General features: G+C 32.9%; 2 protein-coding genes across 2 annotated transcripts in view; one reads left to right on the top strand and one right to left on the bottom strand.

The window, feature by feature from the left end:
* The first annotated feature begins 7 nt into the window (after window positions 1–7).
* LOC144963206 (SET domain-containing protein 9-like) lies at window positions 8–6,307 on the top strand. The gene is given in 8 exon segments (XM_078896979.1): window positions 8–216; window positions 517–619; window positions 1,382–1,538; window positions 2,606–2,729; window positions 3,740–3,855; window positions 4,552–4,669; window positions 6,055–6,109; window positions 6,111–6,307. Coding segments are annotated over 8 exon segments (789 nt in total). The 5' UTR covers window positions 8–139; the 3' UTR covers window positions 6,150–6,307.
* A 3,279-nt stretch (window positions 6,308–9,586) lies between these two features.
* The window catches only part of LOC144963204 (uncharacterized), an 11,053-nt gene continuing 826 nt past the window's right edge, over window positions 9,587–19,813 (bottom strand). The window contains exons 2-11 of the mRNA XM_078896975.1: window positions 19,347–19,574; window positions 18,275–18,383; window positions 17,329–17,493; window positions 16,021–16,194; window positions 15,467–15,540; window positions 14,442–14,639; window positions 13,606–13,699; window positions 12,972–13,105; window positions 11,663–11,806; window positions 9,587–11,167 (exon numbers count right to left, since the gene is read on the bottom strand). Coding sequence (XP_078753101.1) covers window positions 11,042–11,167; window positions 11,663–11,806; window positions 12,972–13,105; window positions 13,606–13,699; window positions 14,442–14,639; window positions 15,467–15,540; window positions 16,021–16,194; window positions 17,329–17,493; window positions 18,275–18,383; window positions 19,347–19,574 — 1,446 coding nt within the window. The 3' untranslated portion in view covers window positions 9,587–11,041. The remainder of the gene's footprint in view (window positions 11,168–11,662; window positions 11,807–12,971; window positions 13,106–13,605; window positions 13,700–14,441; window positions 14,640–15,466; window positions 15,541–16,020; window positions 16,195–17,328; window positions 17,494–18,274; window positions 18,384–19,346; window positions 19,575–19,813) is intronic.

Here is a 19,813-nt window from a genome sequence, read left to right as displayed (position 1 = left end):
GGGTCAAGGTCGCAATGAAATGAAAGTCAACGTCAAACGTCGAAATGATCTTACAAAAGTTAGGACTTAAAAACTTACACAGGGGGAAAATCTACTAGGAGGTAGCCGCAACAATACGTCCCAAGTTTGATCATATTAAATGAATCGATTTGGTCGAGCTTGGAAGACCTATCGTTACAGATTTGTTCCTTGGCTTCTTTTTAATCTGAAAAACAGGTTGGTAATAACCTGCACGGGCAAAGCCCCCCCCCCCCCCCTTGAGACTTATATCTATTATTCTATATATATATTACATAGGTACATTGTATCTATCTTGTTGTCCTTTGCTCTAAAAAAATCATTCATGTTCACGGGTTACCGTTTGTTTTTTTTTTGGTTTTTTTTTTTTTGTTTTTTTTGTGTTTTTTTTGTTGATTTTTAAAAATTATTTTTGGTTTATTAGTTTATTTATTAAATGCCTTCCTTTTTTTTTTTTTCTCCATCATGTCTGTTTTATATTTTCAATTCTTTCTACAGACGTTTGAGAACAGTTACTCAAGAAAAAGGCCAGAAGTTTTTATCTCATAGGGAATTTGAGGAGTCGCTTTTCACTTTTTTAACTGCCCTCAGCAAATTGAATGTAAGCAGTTTTGCTGTATAATTTTGTAAAAACGGATGCTGCTGCTAATAATTTGAGCAAGAGGGTGCGAAATTAGACAGTTTGCACATTCTGGCATTGTTGTTGTACTTTTGTCATTTTAGTCAGAAAAGTTTTATTTTGTACATGTATATATAGATTTATGTTGACCTTCAAAATGTCAGAAATCTTCAACCTGAAAATACCAATTTCCCATTTTGATTATCATTATTTAAGAAATAATTCATAGAATAATGACTTGTTAAATTTAACCCTGTCCTTGCCAACCATAATAATAATGTAATTTATTTATATGCAAAACAATCTAGGGGCACAATATACATATCATGCAATATACATCATTAAAAAAAAGAAAAACTCACTCTATCATATTATCAACAGCATTTAAAAGATGAGAATACGGAATGATTTTAAAATTAAATTAGGGTGAATATGTTCTATGAGATGACACTAAAAAAAATAATAAAAACGATAGTAAAATCATCGTTTCGATGTAACCACTAAATTTCTCATTCTGATTTCTTGTGTTAATCACAAAATTTAAAGAATTTTTTTAAATAGATATAAAAACTTAACACTGTGTTGCAGAGCACAATTTGCTGAAAAATATTATGTATATAATCTACTTGTTGCATCAGTTTGAGTAAGAAAAATCTATTTTTGTTGGGAAAGTTCTGAAAATTGCTGGTAAGGAGAGAGTTAATGTCGTTTTTAATGCTTTAAAGATCTTCATACAATATTCAGACCTCAACCAGTAACAATGTGGGAAGTGCAGAGGTCATGCAGGAAACATTGGGTTTTACAATCCAAAGAAGTCTTAGTGTCATAGAAGGAGGCGGCCTTGGAGTGAAAGTGACCTCAGGCACAATTCCAGCCGGATTGGTTACCTCACTTTATCCAGGTGAGGCTGAAAGGTACCAAAATATTTGGTGACACATTATAGATCGATTAGTCATCAATGAAATAATCAAATTATGCAAGTGGATGTCATATTCTCATGGAATGGTTACAGGGGTGGTCAGGAAGCTATTTCTTGAAGATGATGACCACGGACAGAGGAAGGTTGAGGTCCTTCGTTGCTGCCCTACAATTCCAACAGTATGGGGCAGTATGTAAGAAAGACAAGACTTGGTACTGACAATGTCACAAAATCTTATCCAGGTCACAATAGATTAATTCGCTGACAAATAGAATTTTAACTAAGCTCCATATCAGTTTATATTAGATTGTATGTCCATTTAATAAATTTCTTTTTGTCAGAAATCTAAATCTTGACACATATATTTAATTGTTGACCAATTCACATGAATAGGTTAAAGAAGGATATACAGATAAAAGTGAAAGTAGATTATTTGTTGGGATATCCTTCAAAGTGATTTCTCAAGACACCTCAAACAATGAGAGAAGTTTGTGCGATGCAAGATTGAGCAGGAGGGATATAAGTGAGTGGTAAGGTAGAAGAGATTAGAGATGATTGGGCATGGGATGAAGAAATTGATATGCAGAAAAGGATTGAAAAGAAAAAAAATTGGAAGATTCATCGATGTGCTTTAGTCCGAATGATCTGTAAAAAGTGATTTGTTTTGATGTTGGAGTAAAATGTCTGTAGTAGTTGTAGTAAGCCTCCCAGTCTGAATGACACTTAGAATTGTGTGATTCAGAGTTTTTTAAACTTCGATGAGTATAGCTGCTCTCTCCATCCATGTTGTTAATTGTTTCAATTGATCACGGTTCTGGGCCAGAGTTTTGAGGCTGTCAAGATCTTGTTGTGACTATGTGGATGCAGTAAAAGTAAAAAATAACATGTTGGTTATATATTATATATATAATATATATATATATATATATATATATATATATATATATATATATATATATATATATATATATATATATATATATATATACATATATTATTATTATGGTTTAAGAATCATTTTTAACGAATTGTTTTTTCTTATTTTCTAGGGCTGGTTTATGAACGAAGTGACCCTATTTTTTTCCAGAGTATTGGCAATCCATTTATCTTTAAATGTAGCGATGGCATTTTAATAGATGGCAATGACAAAGGCTTATCAAAAACATTATACAAGTAAGTGTTCTGTTTGTTGGATGCATAATTTAATTATAAGTTACATTGACTTGACAAATACATTATTTTGCTCAAGATTTCCATTTTTTTTTTCTTATTGTGTAAATCATAGAGCCTGATATTTCTTTGTTACTTGAAATTTCTCATTAAAATTAGGTTCAAATAGTCGAAAATTGAAGGATTTCAGATATTTTGGATATCAATATGATAAGTGTTGCTCTCATTTAGAGTCAATTGACTGGTCATGGCCACCATCAGCACAATTTACATCATTGTGTCACTCTACACTGGATAAAATACATTCTAATTGGCTCTCTGAATTACCAGTGTCACGCTCTAGACTTATTGCATTAAATGTGCATGTAGCATTGATATAGTACAATTGAAGAGGGTTTGAGTAAGAACAACCCCAGCAAGGCCAAAAATCTTGACCGCGGACAGTCAAACTATCTTGCTGCTGTCACAAACAAGAACAATACAAATACAAGGACATTTTGTTTTGGCACTTTAATTACCAAAAGTATAAACAATAAATAATCATAGTGTTTGAGACCCATACATAATCCAAAAACGAGATTGATTTGAATTTGGAGCACATAAGGTTGACAATTAAATCAGCAATGTATGACGATGTAAAACGTCCTTATTCGAAACCTCAAATTGATTTGAATTTGGAGCACATAAGGTTGACAATTAAATCAGCAATGTATGACGATGTAAAACGTCCTTATTCGAAACCTCAAAAAAGAAGTTTACACGTGTAAATTTATTCGAATATATGAAGTACTACCAGTATCCACACCAGGGTGACCGAAAAGGGAAGAGGTGCTGGAATATAAAGCAAATGAGGTTATTCTGTGACATCGAGGCTGTCTTGCAATTGGTTAGAGAGTTGCTCATTTTGGCTGAATTGGGGAAGTGGCCCTGGTCAGGGAGATTGGAGATTGATTTCAAATGATTATTATCAATTCCAGAACTTTTAATTGAATTTCCTAAAAATGAATTTTCAGATCATGCCGAGGTCGTGACAGTTGTTGGCCACTTCCTGCTTGTGATGCATCCTGGTTAACGGATCAGCCAATCTGTCCTTGGAATATTGGACAATATGTCAACAATCAGACCAAAGGTAGGCCTACGTCCTAGCTTTTCATTTCCTTCTTTTACTTTAAAAAAAAAATAATTTTAAAGCATTTTGAATCTGTTGGGCTATCTGTTTTAAGTTGAAAATCATGTTTTGTTTTGTTTTTAACAAAGGAAGACCTGAAGTCTGGCCTTTGATTCATCTGAATTTATAATGTTTAAAAACTAAAAAATAAATTAAATATTTATCCCATGGGGAAATTTGTATTTAGGACTTATTATTCCAAGGAAATACTGGGATAACTCAGGCATCAGCCGCAGCGCAACACGACATAGTGAGCTAGAGCAGGTGACTTGCTCAAGGCCTTACAGCATGGAGGTAGTCAAACTCTGTATCTTTCAGGGATTAAGCAAAGACCTGAGCCATTTTATATCAAAACATGTTGCTTTCTTCTATTTTCTATTACTATTTCTTCTGTTTACAAATCAGCTGTCAATAGAAGTATCTGCACTGTGCAGAGTCCCTGCTGACAATAATAATGACAATTGGATAATATTTGATCCCATATTCCACTGTTGGTTCATTTCAATCCCCTGTACATTTCAATACAAGGAGCCATTTGCGGACAAAAAGCATCGCAATGCAACCTTTTCTGTTGTTTTTAACACATCATGGCATTTACACATTGCGTCATCTTTTCAATTAACTTTATAATGGGCTCCTATCTTTTCATATTTCTAGTCCATCCAGCAAATGTGGCCTATGAAGAATTTGATGTCCCAGATGATTTCCCTGCTCGGTTGAGGCAATATCTGCCCAATACATTCTACACCTCTGGATATCAAGTACAAGCAAGTAGGTCAGTATCATTGTAAACCGTGGAAGACAAACGGAAAAAAAGGACATAACCATATATATATCAAGGACAGCTATACTAAAGCCCTCCTTGATATATATATATATATATATATATATATATGTGTCTCTTTGTCAAAGAAGCAAATTTGTGCTATTTATTTCATTCAACAACAACAAAAAAGTAGTCCTTCAGAGCCTTTATGGCTACAGAACCGGAGTAAACGCTAAAACACCAATATACAAACTCAAACATCAAAGTTTCTGAAGAGAACAGAATACCAAACAACTAACATTTGAAAAGAAGTAATGTATATGTCTTATCTATTATTGGCTGATTGTGGTATATTGATGGGGTTTTTTTCCGAATGAAATTGTTATTGTACCTGTCACTCTCTATGACACACACACTCTAACTCTCTTTGTTTGTTTGTTTTTAAGGGTTTTGCGGCGCTTGCAACACATTTAGGTTATATTAGCGCCAGTAAAAAGGAAGAAAATGGGATAGTAAAAAGTTCTAGAATTACAATTGAAGCATCCAAGAGAAAGTAAGACATAGGGGAACTGGGAACAAATAGGGATCAGATGTAGATTCCAAGAGCATACCACCAATGTACTTAGTTTGAGATCACCTATAAGTTCATCCGGACACAAGAACAAAATCCAACAAAGAGGAACACACTCAAATGCGTACATTATACATTAAAAAATAACAAATATACTAATACATAACAGAGAGATGATTTACAAGGAAAAAAATATCATCTCCCAAAACAATAACTATGCATTTGACTGTTTCCCTCCCAGCCAGGATTCCGACCAGGGCCAGGAAAAAAACTAAGTAATCTCATTCCAAGACAAAGACAGAAAGCATGTTGGAAAACAGATATAAGGGGATAGAAGACACAGGGTGTACCTCCCTGCCCGCTATGGGCAGTCAGGATCCCCACCCAGTAACTCTCTTTCTCTCTCTCTCTCTAATCTATATATATATGTTTGTCATCATGATGATATATCTTTTAGATAGATTGATTACACGAAGCCTCTTTAAGTGTTAGTGTGTGTTTGTGCGAGTGTGTGTGGTTTCACGCTTTTTGTTTCATGTATGTCTGTTTGGATATATTATGTATATGCTGTAACCAAATGAAAAATTGCCTTCATGGACAATAAAGATATTATTATTATTATTATTATTATTATTATTATTTCAGTAGGCTAAAAACTTCAGCCAATAACAAAAACATTACATCTCTTAAATTTCAGACAACAGAAAAGTATTTGGCCCATCTTGTCACATGGTACGATCTCGAAATGACATTTAAATAGTCCCTCGCAGTTATTTGTACTTTTAATGATATTTCTCTTTCTTATTTTTACTAATATTTTCAGACTGTTACGAGTTGTAGCCCTCATCTCACTGAGAGAAATCCATTGTGGGTGTGTGAGAGGAACTGTTTTCATCTTATTTCACCCTTGTAAGATAGGACTGTGTAATGTTTAAAAAAATGGACACAATAGAGTTCTGGTTTGTAAAGTGTAAATATTTATTCAAGTGAAATGTAAAAATTCTTTTTTTTTTCTTTTTTTAATATTATTCTCTTGTATTTTTATGATTAAAAAATAAAAATAAAGATAAACATTTTGAATGGTTTCTGTATACTTATATCAAAACTTACAATACAACAATTTGGAATGTCTGAAAACACTGATGGCTTATTACAGTGGTGATGATCTTCTCAAAAATCAATGATTTTCTTGTTTTATTTATTTACTTTTTAAATTATTATTAGTAATAGTAATACTTTATTTCATAACTTTGAAGATTATCATCACCGTATAATCATCAGTATTATTATAATTATAAAAATAAATGTTATCATTATTATTACCTGTTCACAAACTGAAAAAGCCTAAAACGTGTTTTTGCCAGTCCATATTACTATTATCGTATAACTATAACACATCAGGCAAGTTATGTCATGTTGTAAAAATGTTTACCGGATCAAAATGTTGTTTTTTTACCACAAAAACAGATAAATAAATCGGAAAGAAGTTATTTGTGGTGTTGGTTTCAGGCTATTTCAATTTTTGTTATTGGGTAATAATGATGATGAAAGAAAACGGTAGAAAAATAATAATAATAATTAATTAAAATCAGAGGTCGTGGCAGTAATAATTGTTGTAATATTAGATACTCAGAATTATAAGGCCCACGCAGGAGTTTATCCTAGTTTCTATTGTACTATACAGACAATAGGAATTGCATATTTACTTTGGGTAGGACACAGATCTGCTGGAAATTAGACGCACAGACCCAATCATTGCTGGGTGGAGAGGGGGGAGAAGGGTTGTCTGAAGAAAATAAATCTGGACTTCACCCAGCATCTTGACCCCCAGTTATTTTGAAGATAAATTATCAGCAGATAATCACAGTATTGTTATACCTGGAAGAAAAATGAATCGGGCACAATTTTGTAATATCTAGTACTAGTAAGTAACCACCCTGACATATGGAAAGGATCACCTCTAATGGAGACATTCAAATTACAGTAACATTACCAAGGTCTTAAACATCTGTTGACGGTTTCCCTCTCAACAAATGACCCCAGGCTGGGCCTTGACCATTCCAACCGGTCACATTCCAGAATTCAGACAATGAGCGATTCAGAATGAGACAAAAGACAAAGGGGGATAACAGCAAGAGTTGACTTGTCCAGCCTAAATGATAACAATGTCAATTGCCAAGAAAAAATAACTTTATTCAGCAAAACTGAAACCGCTTTCCTTTTTCTAACTCAGTTTTCAATGGTCATGGACGTTTCCTGGTATATTTATGTTGCTGAGATTCTCTATAATGTAACATGAACAAGAAGTACATTTAAACGAAGCAAAGAAGGAGATCAACGTTAATGCATAACAATGTTTAAAACAAGCCAAAAATGTCACCCTCAACAAAAGTGCAAAAACCATAAAAAATATTGTATAATAGCACTTCTAAAAATAAGGCATAAGTCAATATTGCAAAATATTTATAAGAATTAAAACCTTTAAAGCAAATTTACTCCTTGGTTAACTCTCAAAGTATAAATAGTTAAATATGGCATACAGTACATCATAATAGTCATCTACAGTTTGCTTTCATGCATTTGTATTTTACCAAAAACTAGAGGTGCCTAAATGAGTCAATAAAATGGAGATAAAGATAAAGGGAGTAAATATGTCTCATAAATAAGGGAACAACACAAAACAAACGACATTTCAATATTTGGCCTTTTTCAAGTAAACACAAAATACACACACACACACACATATATATATATATTATATATATATATATATATATATATATATATATATTAAACATATATATATATATATTATATATATATATATATTATATATATACATATATACAATTATGGTACGAATATTGCTCAACATGTAGCATGGAGCGAATTATTATTTAATATTTAATATTATATATAATTTAATATTTACCACAATGTTGGAGTCAGTCTACTGACTCCAACGTTGTGGTAAATATTAAAATAATAATTCGCTCCACTGCTACATGTTGAGCAATATTCGTACCATAATTGTATCCAACACGATTCAATATATATATATATATATATATATATATATATATATATATATATATATATATATATATATATATATATATATATATATATATATATATATATTTATATGAATTAGATTGTTTACTTGAAAAAGGCTGAAAAGTTTATTTTGTGTTGTTCCCTTATTTATGAGTCACATTTACTCCCTTTATCTCTATCTCCATCTGTACTTTACATTATTAATTATTACTTAACCACACAACATCAAATCAGAACTTTTGAATAATATGACAGAGAAAAATAATAAAAAGACCCAAGAATCAGTAAAGTGTTGGGTCTGAGAAAAGTGGAGAAGATAGCCAAAAAGTTGATGGTTGGTTGGTTTGTTAATTATATATATATATATATATAATATATATATATATATATATATATATATATATATATATATATATATATATATATATATATATTATTATTATTATTATTATTATTATTATATACATGAGTTTCACTCACAATTAAGTTTGGAAATAATAGTTGGTAAAACAGTAATTTGCTACTTTTTAATTTAGCGTCTTTGATTTAAAACTCTTGATACAAATTGTACAGCAAGTGTTATGGTGATCACATGAAAAATTTGATTATCTGGTGTAAACATTAATTTATTTTTATAGCAAAGTATACCACAGAATTTTACATATTTTGGGTATCACAAGTTTTAAACGGACATAGATGGTGGTAATTTTATGTTAAAATATCTGATGTCTCCAAGATATAAAACCTAGTACAAAAAAAAAAGAAAAACAACTTTTGTTGTCATCTTCTTTTGATCGTTTTATTTTTGTCTTTTAGAAAACTACGTAATATAAAGAGATCAATTAAATTATATTTCAATCTTGCAAATGAGTATTTATCTTGATCTCAAGTGTCATTATTCACATTAACTGACACTCAAGCTTGGTTTAATTCATCCACTACAAGCTACTCTGTAAGTATATTCATGATTGCAATTCAGCAGCATGTTATTATGTGCTAAGATTTGCAAAAAAAAAAAAGTTCAAAAGAACCGTTTTATTGAATTGCAGCATTAATCAACTTCATAAAAAATTTAATGACATTATTTTCATCAATTCATATGAGGACCCACCTCTGAACAATGGGCATTGACTGTCATTCTAAAACTGAGAAAAAAAATGAATTTTTTTTTTTAATTAATCATGTTCAAAACATCTTTCCAGTAATCCTGGACACATATTTAACGACGCATGGCATATATTGCTATGCATCAATGTCAAAAATGCATGCAATGATGTTTTTATGTCTCTCCGATAAAATTTTGTCAAAACCAGTTACAGTGGAACATCAGTATAACAAGTTCGGATATAAGAGGTACTGGTTATGACAGGGTCTTTAAATCCCCAGGTTTTTTTTCTCCCTCTTACTGGCTATAATAGGACTTTTAAGAGCTTAATCGGTGATATCAAGGGGTGGGAACCCACTCAATATCTCTAAATACAATGTATTCGCATTCATTTCGCTCAACTAAGCCTACAGCTAAAGGCAACCGAGACCAAGGCTAGGTTAATTTCATGAATGTTGTGTGTTTGTGTGCATGCATAGGCTACTTACTACTCTATGTTATATTATTTTAAATGGTGATTGAGGCCATCTGGGTTATTTCCCTTGAAATCAGGCTATAACAGGACTTGGTTGTAACAGGCTGGTCCCACTATCACCCTTATACCGAGGATTCACTGTACATGATTAGAAAATGACACTATCGATACTTTATGAACGATTTTTATTTATCTGTAAAAATGATACGATTAAAGTGTCACCGCAAAAAGAAATTATTTTGTATTATCTAGACATAAAATAATGAGAAAGATTTCTTTGGCTGACCAATGGTTTGTAACTTTGTGGCACGACTCTCAGCTTCTTATCTTGTAGGTCTTTCATTTGCTTTGGCAGCAAGAAGTTGAGTCCCTAGAGAAAAGCTCTTTACTCATATTCTCTTTCCATTTCCATTTTCAGTGGAACAATTGTAACTTACAAGAATCGTGTCTTATCCTACATGTTCAGAGTTTCTATTGGCTTGCGACCACTTGTAAAGTGCTTTGAGCACTTTCAGTTGATACTGCCCCATTTTAAAAAACTGATTTTAAGTTGTTTTTTGCATGGGGGGGGGGGGGTCAAATAAGTTTCGATGAATGTAATGGAAAATCATTTATTTGAATGATTAGTTCTTAATATGTATACACAAAAAATGAAAAGTTATTAAAGTATGGAGCTTAATGATTACAACATGAAAGTGATTATAATGTATAATATATATCAAAGTATAGTTTTATAAAATAAAGTATTTAGGCAAACATGGAATACTATTTTACTTAAAAAGTAAGTTAGTAAACATCACAGTTTAGTAAGAATCAGCAATAGCTGTGGCACATCTTTTAAAGTGTTTATTTTAAGCATTTAATTTTGGACTACAGCAACAAAATACCATAAAGCTTGATCAAATTAATTTTAAGGGGAAGTATCAGGGGGAAAAAACATAATTTGGCAGGGACAAAAATTAAATGTGCCTCATTGAACATCAATCTCTGTGGCACGATGACAAATATTTTAAATTAATATCAGCATTGCTCCATTCAGCTTTTTTTTATCACTACCGTATGTCAATATTAATAGCAAATAACATGATTGGTAATAAAGGGAAAATTACGATAAACAAAATAGTCTGCCTCTAATGAATAAATGACTGGTGGTGACAGTGACAGACTCTGAATCTACTTCGAGTTGACAGACCAGTCATATGTCAGGTAGTTGACTTTAAAGTTATTAGATTGTATCAGCTGTTTCAGGTCTTCTTTCTTCTTGCCTTCATCCATCAACCCAGCGATGAACTCCAGTTGCTGGAGAATAAAAAGACACATGTGTTAGATGTGTGTGATTGATAGAGACCACGCATCAAAAGCTTTGTGTACCTTTATGCATTGCATTATGGTTTTTTCCATTGTGTTTAATGAAGAAGGTATTGTAGCACCAAATTATGATCAGATTTTTTTCTATTATGCAATTTTCTAAACTGGGTGCATGAAAATGGTAACAGAACTTATGAGTTAAATAAAATACGGTCTTGTAATAATGGTACCCAAAGAAAAGTCCAGCACAACCAAGTCAACACAAAACTTATAGTTCAGTCAGTGTAATGGTAGCACATCTGACCAGTACTCAGAGGTTTGATCTCTAGTCGAGGTCGACTGAAATTTTGGGATGATTTTTTTTTTCTTGTACTTTTCTTTCTTGCTTTGTCTGGCACTTTTCATACACACTTGTTCAGATTTTTATCTTCGTACTCCACACCTGTAGACAGATACATTTATTTGTAAACACTCTCTAATATTTACCTCTTTCTTGTCCTTTCCAAAGTCTACACCGTACCATTTAAAAATAGCAGACAGATGCACAGTCTTTTTATCGAGGTCAACATTGCATGACTCATCGCTTTCCAAGAATGATTTGGCGGCTGTCTGTAATTCAGTCATTACATTCTGTTGTGATTTTAAGGGAGAGAATTGTAAATTAATGAAAGGCAACCCAAAAAAAAACAAAAACAATAAATTGAGAGTATGTGACTCAATGGTTTGGTTAAAAATAGTGAGTTATAATAAATTTAAATTATCTAGTTAAAAAGGATGGATTTCATTTTAAAAGTGTATACAATTTTGTTTTAAAATATAAAATGATTTTAATTTTCTTAGTAATAAACAACCCAAGACAAAACAAAATAAAAATGGACAAATTAGGGCATAGACACGATTCTGTCATATCTGTCATTTTTTTTTTCTAAGCTTGTACATCATAAGTGTGTTGTACTATATTTTCTGCAAACTAATTCCATACTGCTTAAGCTCATTTTCTGGTTGAATTTTTGGACTCTAATTCAAAACTGTAGCAATTGAAGAAATCTCATACACTAGCGTCCGTGAATAACAAAGAGAATGAGTTTGGTAAACGACAATGAGCTGGAGCAATGAATTTTGTCTGTTTACTTTCTATTTTTGTGAGTTTGTATGTGTGTGTGTGTGTGTATGTGAGTGTGCGCATAAACCATGCCCAGGGCGTGATTTACTATTTAAACTGATCAATGGTGCAAAATTAAACCTTTCTTGACAAATCTAAAATAAGAGTTTCTTCAAAAAGTATAAGTATTCATGACATTTCCACCTATTTTGAGCTTAGATGTCTTAATGAGATCTCCTGCCCTTCTCTAATTCTAATAAAAGGGATGTTGAAGCAGCTATGTGTATGAGGCAGAGATAGATAACTGTGAAATTGAATGCAAGCTTCAATTTAATAAACGAAAACAGATAATGTGGATGTTTCAGGTTTCCCCTTTATCAACAAAACAGGATGAATGAACCACTATAGACGAATGAGATAATGTGATAGAGGCGTTGTTAAGGTGAATGAACAAAAACATTGAAGAAGCATCATGGGGGGGTTGTGGAACAAGAGATGCATATATTTTTGTTTTGTTTTGTTTCAACCACCGCAAAGCGCATTGATCATTATATAATTTTGAAAATGCGCTATACAAATGCCACCTATTATTATTATTATTATTATTATTATTATTATTATTATTATGAATGGAAAACTCAATATCAAAAAGCTTGTAAATATTAAAATTCCATTATGATTAATTCTTCTGACCTCAGTTGAATATGTCTTGATGGGAGGGCAGCTTTTTGCTCCACAAACCAAAGCAAAGTGGATCAGAGGCTCATGATGTTCTAAAGCAACTTTCAGACGTGGATCACCTTTGCCAAATGGATTGAAGAGTTGTCCTGGGAATGGTAAAGAATAATTAATGGGAGAGCCCCACCGGCTATGTGGTCTAGTGGTATGACACTCACTTTCGGATTGGAAGGTCCTGGGTTCGAGACTCGCTCGGCGCATAATTGAGTCGTAAAAGCCTCTTTACTCACATCCTACTCAGGTGTAAAATGAGTACCTGGTTGTTAACAGCATTGTCAGTCATTCTACATATTATGTGTTGCTGTTGTTCGGGAACCCTTTGTAAAGAGCTTTGAGCATGTCGTGGATACTATGCTGTATAAAAGCTGATGTTTTTTTTTTTTTGGTGTTATATTTTAGTTATACACACAATTGACAGTGAGAGAAAGGTGGGGGGTGGGGGGAGGATGCTGAAGCCAGCTTGATTTGAATTAGGGCAGAAATCTCGTCTCATGACTTAAAACTTAATCCTGACAATAATAGAATACAGCTTCTGGCTTGTGACAGTGTTGACTTGTGCAAAACATAGAATTAATTTTTGAGAACTTACCCACTCCTTTCCTGTTAGACCTCAGAACTCCATTCTCAACATCTTGCAAAGAATAGGTATGAGTCCCTATGATGTATTTTGTGTAGTTGAAAAACTGTGGAAACATGGACCATTTTACATTATGGGAGTTCTCAGAATGCTGCGTCTTCTGTCTTTTTTTTAAATTTGTGTGTTGTAGTTATCCGTTGGAGCAGAGAAACAGCATACTTTTTAAAGTAAAGCAAACAATTTACAATGAGTGAGATTGTCCCAAGCAAACACCCTTGTGTTCTAATTAAGGCATATCATTGTCTAAACTTAAAGTATTGAAGTTTTGACAATAAAAGTTGCTTATCATTCAGAACTTATTCATTTCCTAAAATGAAAGGAAACACCACTGATCGTGGATTTATTATAGACATGTAGTGTTGATGAATAATTTATTAGAAAATTAATGACAACTTGTGGTTTAAAAAAGAAATCAGCCATACAAAAATCAGTTGTTTCTTTTTAAAGAACAAATACAGTAATTTATAAGTAAGCAAAGGCACTTAGAGTATTTAATTCTGATAGGGATTTGGGGGGCAGCGTGGCAGAGTGGTTCTGTCTTTGCTTCGTAACTGGAAGGTACTGAGTTCGACCACCCGCTGCCTCGTTGTGTGGCCTTGAGCAAGTCACATCGCCTTAGCTCACTTTGTGGCGCTGTCCTGCGACTGATGTCTGGGTTAATGCTGTCTTCCCTTGGAATAGGCCCTTGAGAAAAATTCCCCCTGAATTTTTTTTGTTTTTGTTTTTCCTGAAGTAGGTATTTAGCAAGCAGACACTCGCATGGAAACCACAAAATCAATCATGTTTACCTTATAGCGTCCCCATAGAGAGGTGGGTGGTCCCTTTTCAATGTTGGCATGGATGACCATCGCATTGTACACATTGATAAAAAATGCCAACTTTTCTTCTCTGGTTGCATTTTCCACATCAACACGCAGAAGTTCTCTGGTCATCTTTTTGTAAGCTTGAAACTCATCACTGGCTTTAATACCGGCATAATCCACTGACTGTTAAAAAAAGAAACAAAATTTTTTTAAAACCTTGAGCATTTATAGCGCAAGATCCACTAAAAGTACTCAAAGCGATTTGCAAGTTTCATAACCCAATAAATTCCAACTTCTTCAAGGTCAAGATGTTATAATGCAATAGTAAAAAGACTTGGAAACTATGATCAGTTACCATCGAATGGGGTGACAAAGGTCACCCCCCAAATATGCTCCTCCATATTGAAAGATATTAAACAACTATGGTAAAATGTACATCATTTGATAGATTTCACCCTTCCCCACCCTTTAGAAAAAGAACATCGGACATGTTATTTCAATGTTAAGATATATATCATATAAAGATGTTAAAAAAGTGGCCACTTGGCAATTTATACGATATATCTTAACATTGAAATAAACTGTCCGATATTCTTTTTCTAAAGTGTGGGGAAGGGTGAAATATATTAAATTATGTACATTTTACCAAATTTGTTTGATATCGTTCAAGATATTATAAAAACTTTTGAAAATGCAAATAATTGTTAGTGTCCAGTGATGTACACATTAATTATTGTTGTAATATTCAATGGATGCCTGGAGTAGAAACAGTAATGGGTGCAGAATTTATTTTTTTTTAAATAAATAAATAAAGTAAAATAAATAGTAAAAATCATAATAATAAAAATAAAAAGAAGAAGAAGAAGAAAGAAAAAAAATATCAATAACATTACCAACAATATTAATTAGTGGACAACAAAATACCATGGATTTCAACAGTTGCTATTGAATGATAAAAAAATGTAATGTGAACATCTGGTTAGAACATTTAACAATACACAAATCCATACCTTGCCATCGGGTGATAAAAATACTGAGTAAAGCTTCAAAATCATGGTTCTCAAAATCTTTCCAATTTCTCCAGCTGCAACAAAATGGAAAATGTTAAAGGTCAGTGGTTTGACGTCTACTGTTCAACATAGACTAGCAAGTTAATGATTACATTCCCAATCTACAGCGATCGACGAACAACGCGGAATAAAACGAAGATCTGACCTCAATGTCTTAGGAATTAATCGTTTCAAAAAGTCTTAACTTCTAATCATCAATGAGAGCAAGCACTGGGGTAAATGACACCAAATTCAGAACAGTTGCCTTAATCAAAAAATGTTTTAAAAGATATGGAAAACAGTATAAATGCACTAAATGATACAAACTACTGCAATGGTGACTAGGTTAGTCGACGCATTTGATAAGAAGATGAAGAAAAAGAAGCAGAAGCAGAAGATGAGGTAAGTATAGACAAAAAATATCACTTATTTTATTCCAATTATAGAATAGCATGTTTATATATCATAAATATCATATATAGCAGCCATTCTTTTTAATAACTTGAACTATTTACCTGTTCTAGGAACACATTCAGATATTGGCCCGTTGTTCAATGCCTCCACCTGACCATCTGTATCAGTGAGAACATAGAGCTCTGTGCCTCCAAGGAACTTTTCAGCTGGCTGTACATGACGAGCAAAATTACGATCCAGTAAAGCTTGTCCCATTTCCATTGCTTTTGCTTCATCTAACAATGAAAAGGGGAATTATAGCATAAACACAATTATGTTTAACACAAAAGAAAATGTGTCTCCATTTTGTACTGACTGCGCAAAAATCTCAAACCATGGATTCTTACCAATTAATTCTTAGATCTTTTTGCCTTTATTTGATGCGGATCTGTGCTGAGTAATGTTTGCTTCCATATAAACTGATAAAAATACCAGCATTTCTGGAGCATTGTGTAGATGGATGCAGTTGCATCGATCTTTTTGGTGAAATGTAAGACCTATTTCAGATCAGCCTATTATTATGAAAAAGTCGTAGAATTACGAAATTCTGGCTTCAATTTCAGAACTTCATGAGCATATTCAAGTAATTAAAACTTATTAAAAAATGAACGTTGATGCCAGACTCCATAATTTTAAGGATTGTTACGTGTTATTTAATCCTTAAGAGGGTAAATTGTTGATTTTTAAAGTTAACTATAGCGATTACAATTTTCATTTCCTAAAAATTAAGAATTTTTAAGCTTTCAAGTCGGCAGGTCTGCTACTACATATTGGGATGAAACAGAATGCACAAAATCTAAATTGAAATAGTTGTATAGAGCAAGCATTTCAATTTTACCAATAGAAATAAAAATGATTAAAGCTGTCCTGTTTTGCCTGTTCTTGTATTTTAAATGATAATATAATGGAAATTTATTATTTCCAATGCACCAAAAACATTAAAATATATCAGGACCAACACATTTTCAAGCTCTACATTCACATATAGTTGTTAAATAGTAGTGTAACCCCATTTATATTCAAGTGACAAATGACAATGTACATTATTTCCGATATAACAAAAACTGTTATTTTATGATCTGAACAAGTGTGTTATGAAAGGTGCCAGACAAAGCAGTCTTCTCAACCTCCCAGTCGAGAAAGACTGATTTTTTTGGGATGGTTCTTTTCCTGTATTTTTTTATTTTTTTTGCTTTGTCTGGTACCTTTCAAACACACTTGATCAAATCTTTATCTTACACCAGTGCCTGTAATTTCTCAATAATTTTATGTCTAATATTTGTTAGGGATAACTCTTTAAAATTTTACCAGAACAGATATTCTTTTAAAGACAGAAGTTGAACAGCTTGGTGGTCAACAAATACACATACCCAGTCCCAGCTTGTTTGTGACCCAAGCAACAAATTCACAGCCTTTGAATGAATCTTTGTACCTCTTGAAAAGCCATTCACTGTGTGTTTGGACGATGTTCTCACGTCGCATTTCATGCACAATGAGAAAGTATTCATCTGGTTCACACTGGAAACTAAAGGGATCTGGAAGAAAAGATCCAAATAATCATTGCTTCTCCAACAGGAAATTAATTTATCCCTTGTTTATATCAACTAATGACAAAATATTTGCTGTGCCTCCTATGCTTATGATGGCGATCTATTGTGTCAAAGGCTGCTGCCATGTCTATCCCAAGTAGGTTTGGATTTTTAATTCTATTTCTTTTAATCAATATGGTAGAACACATGTTATGCAAATGCCTTTAAACCGCATAAACTTGCATCCTTTGACTTACAATCGTCTTTTTCTATAACAACATATAACCATTTAACTTTAATAAATTATAAAATATAATTATTGTGATATATAGCCATTATAGCCTAACACCATCCCTCATCAGTGCTGAAAAAGTAGTCCTTCAGAGCCATTCAGCCCACAGAACTGGAGTTTAGCCCAGTTTCTATAGCATGAAATGGACAATAGTGATTGCTTGTTACCCTTTTGATAGGACGCTAGTCTATTGCAAAGTGCTTTCCACCAGATCTAACAGACCCAGCTACCCAATCACTGCTGGGTAGACAAGGGGTCAGAAAAAATCTTGACTGTACCCGAAATCAATCCCGATCCCTTTGCGTGTGAAGCGAGTGCTCTACCAACTGAGTTATCGCGACCCCCTCAGCACTGAAGCTACAACACTATGGTATTCACCTAGCTGAAAAATTTGCCAAAAAAAATGACAACATTCAGTAAAATTTAATATTGTAATAATGTCGGATGGGAGTAAATTTGTGATTACTAAAACAGCGCAAGATAATTTGAACAGACCTGCTTCTTTTACGGCAGTGCTTGGATCTGGCAGGTCAAGGGCACCATCAGGAAGACTTGTTCTTTTCAGTTTCTCAATGAGCCCATTCAATTTCTCTTTATTTGCAACCTTAATGGGAGAAGAAGAAAAGAGATCAAACCAATGAAAGGTGGGGGGGTGGGGGGAGGAATCTCTTTCTAAAAGTTTTTAAAAAAATTATGCCCTTTCGCAACGGCACCATAAGATCCCGTCACCTGGGCATACCATGAAGGAATATAGATAATCCATCAAACAGGATGTCTGATGTCAACAGGAATCACCCATGTTGTCCAAGTTAGCAAATTTGGGGTTTAATAATCTTGCCCAAGATAAAAAAACAAGAAAGTGCCTGAAGTGGGGCTCGAACCTAGAAACTTCCTGATTACAGTACAATGCCTTAACCACTCGGCCACTCCCTTCCCCCCCCCCCCACCCTCCTCCAATCTCTTTTAACTGTATGTATTGCTTTGAATTAATATTTCCAAGAGTTCAACATATTGAACCAAAAAAACGTTTTATCAATGGATTTCTAATGATTTGGGAGGATGAAATCAAATGTTACTGGAAATTATGAGAAAACATCAATTGTGAGCTGCATGATTGATCAATTAGAATGGAAGTATATAAAATAAAATATATGTAATAAAATATAGTTTTATATCGCGTCTTACCCATATATCAACAATCTCAAAGCGCTTAAAACAGTAACATGGCTACTTTCACTCAAACATGCAATATGAAACAAAGCAATATAATTCTACAGTGTTACATATTAAAAAGTCAAGTTTTAAGATTTTTAAAAAGAAATCTGCATCACTACTGTCTCTGATATATCTTGGAAGGAAGTTCCAGATAAGGGGTGCCGAATATTCAAACGCATGTTCACCAATTCTGCGAGTCATTTTTGGCTTCACAAGTATGTGATGATCAGACTCTGATTTCAGATTTCTGGATGGGATGTAGAATTTAAGAACATCATTAATGTATCCAGGACAATCAGAGTGCAGTGATTTAAAAACAATAGTACAGATCTTATAAATAAAACTAACTTACTAGCTTTTGTAAATCGTCATTGCCACCAATGTGCTCTTCGTTGAAGAATACTTGAGGCACAGTTCTCTTACCACCACTCTTCTTGGCTATCTCATCTTTGAGTTGAGGATACAGATCCAACCTCACGTCAGAAAATGGTAAATTGAGTTCCCTCAATGTATGTTTAGCTTTCATACAATGTGGGCAGCCAAGAATTGAAAAAACTGTGATTCTTCCTTTCAGCTCCATCTGAGTGGGGAAAATAATAATAATAATAATAATAATAATAATAATAATAATAATAATAATAATAATATACCTTATTCATCCAAAAAAATGGAAATTGTTTTCAGATATGGCATGCATAAAAATGTATAATTATAAAGTTAAGAATTTATGGCGACAATATATATATATAAAGTTTACTTAGTGAAATATGTTGTCCCTATTTGAATATAAAAATGTATAAATATAGAATTAAGAATTGA

This window comes from Berghia stephanieae, chromosome 1 (genome assembly GCF_034508935.2).
Source record: "Berghia stephanieae isolate SIO BIC M18660-M18661 chromosome 1, UCSD_Bste_1.3, whole genome shotgun sequence".
Taxonomy (NCBI): Eukaryota; Metazoa; Mollusca; class Gastropoda; order Nudibranchia; family Aeolidiidae; genus Berghia; species Berghia stephanieae.
This window is presented reverse-complemented; position numbering and strand designations above follow the sequence as displayed.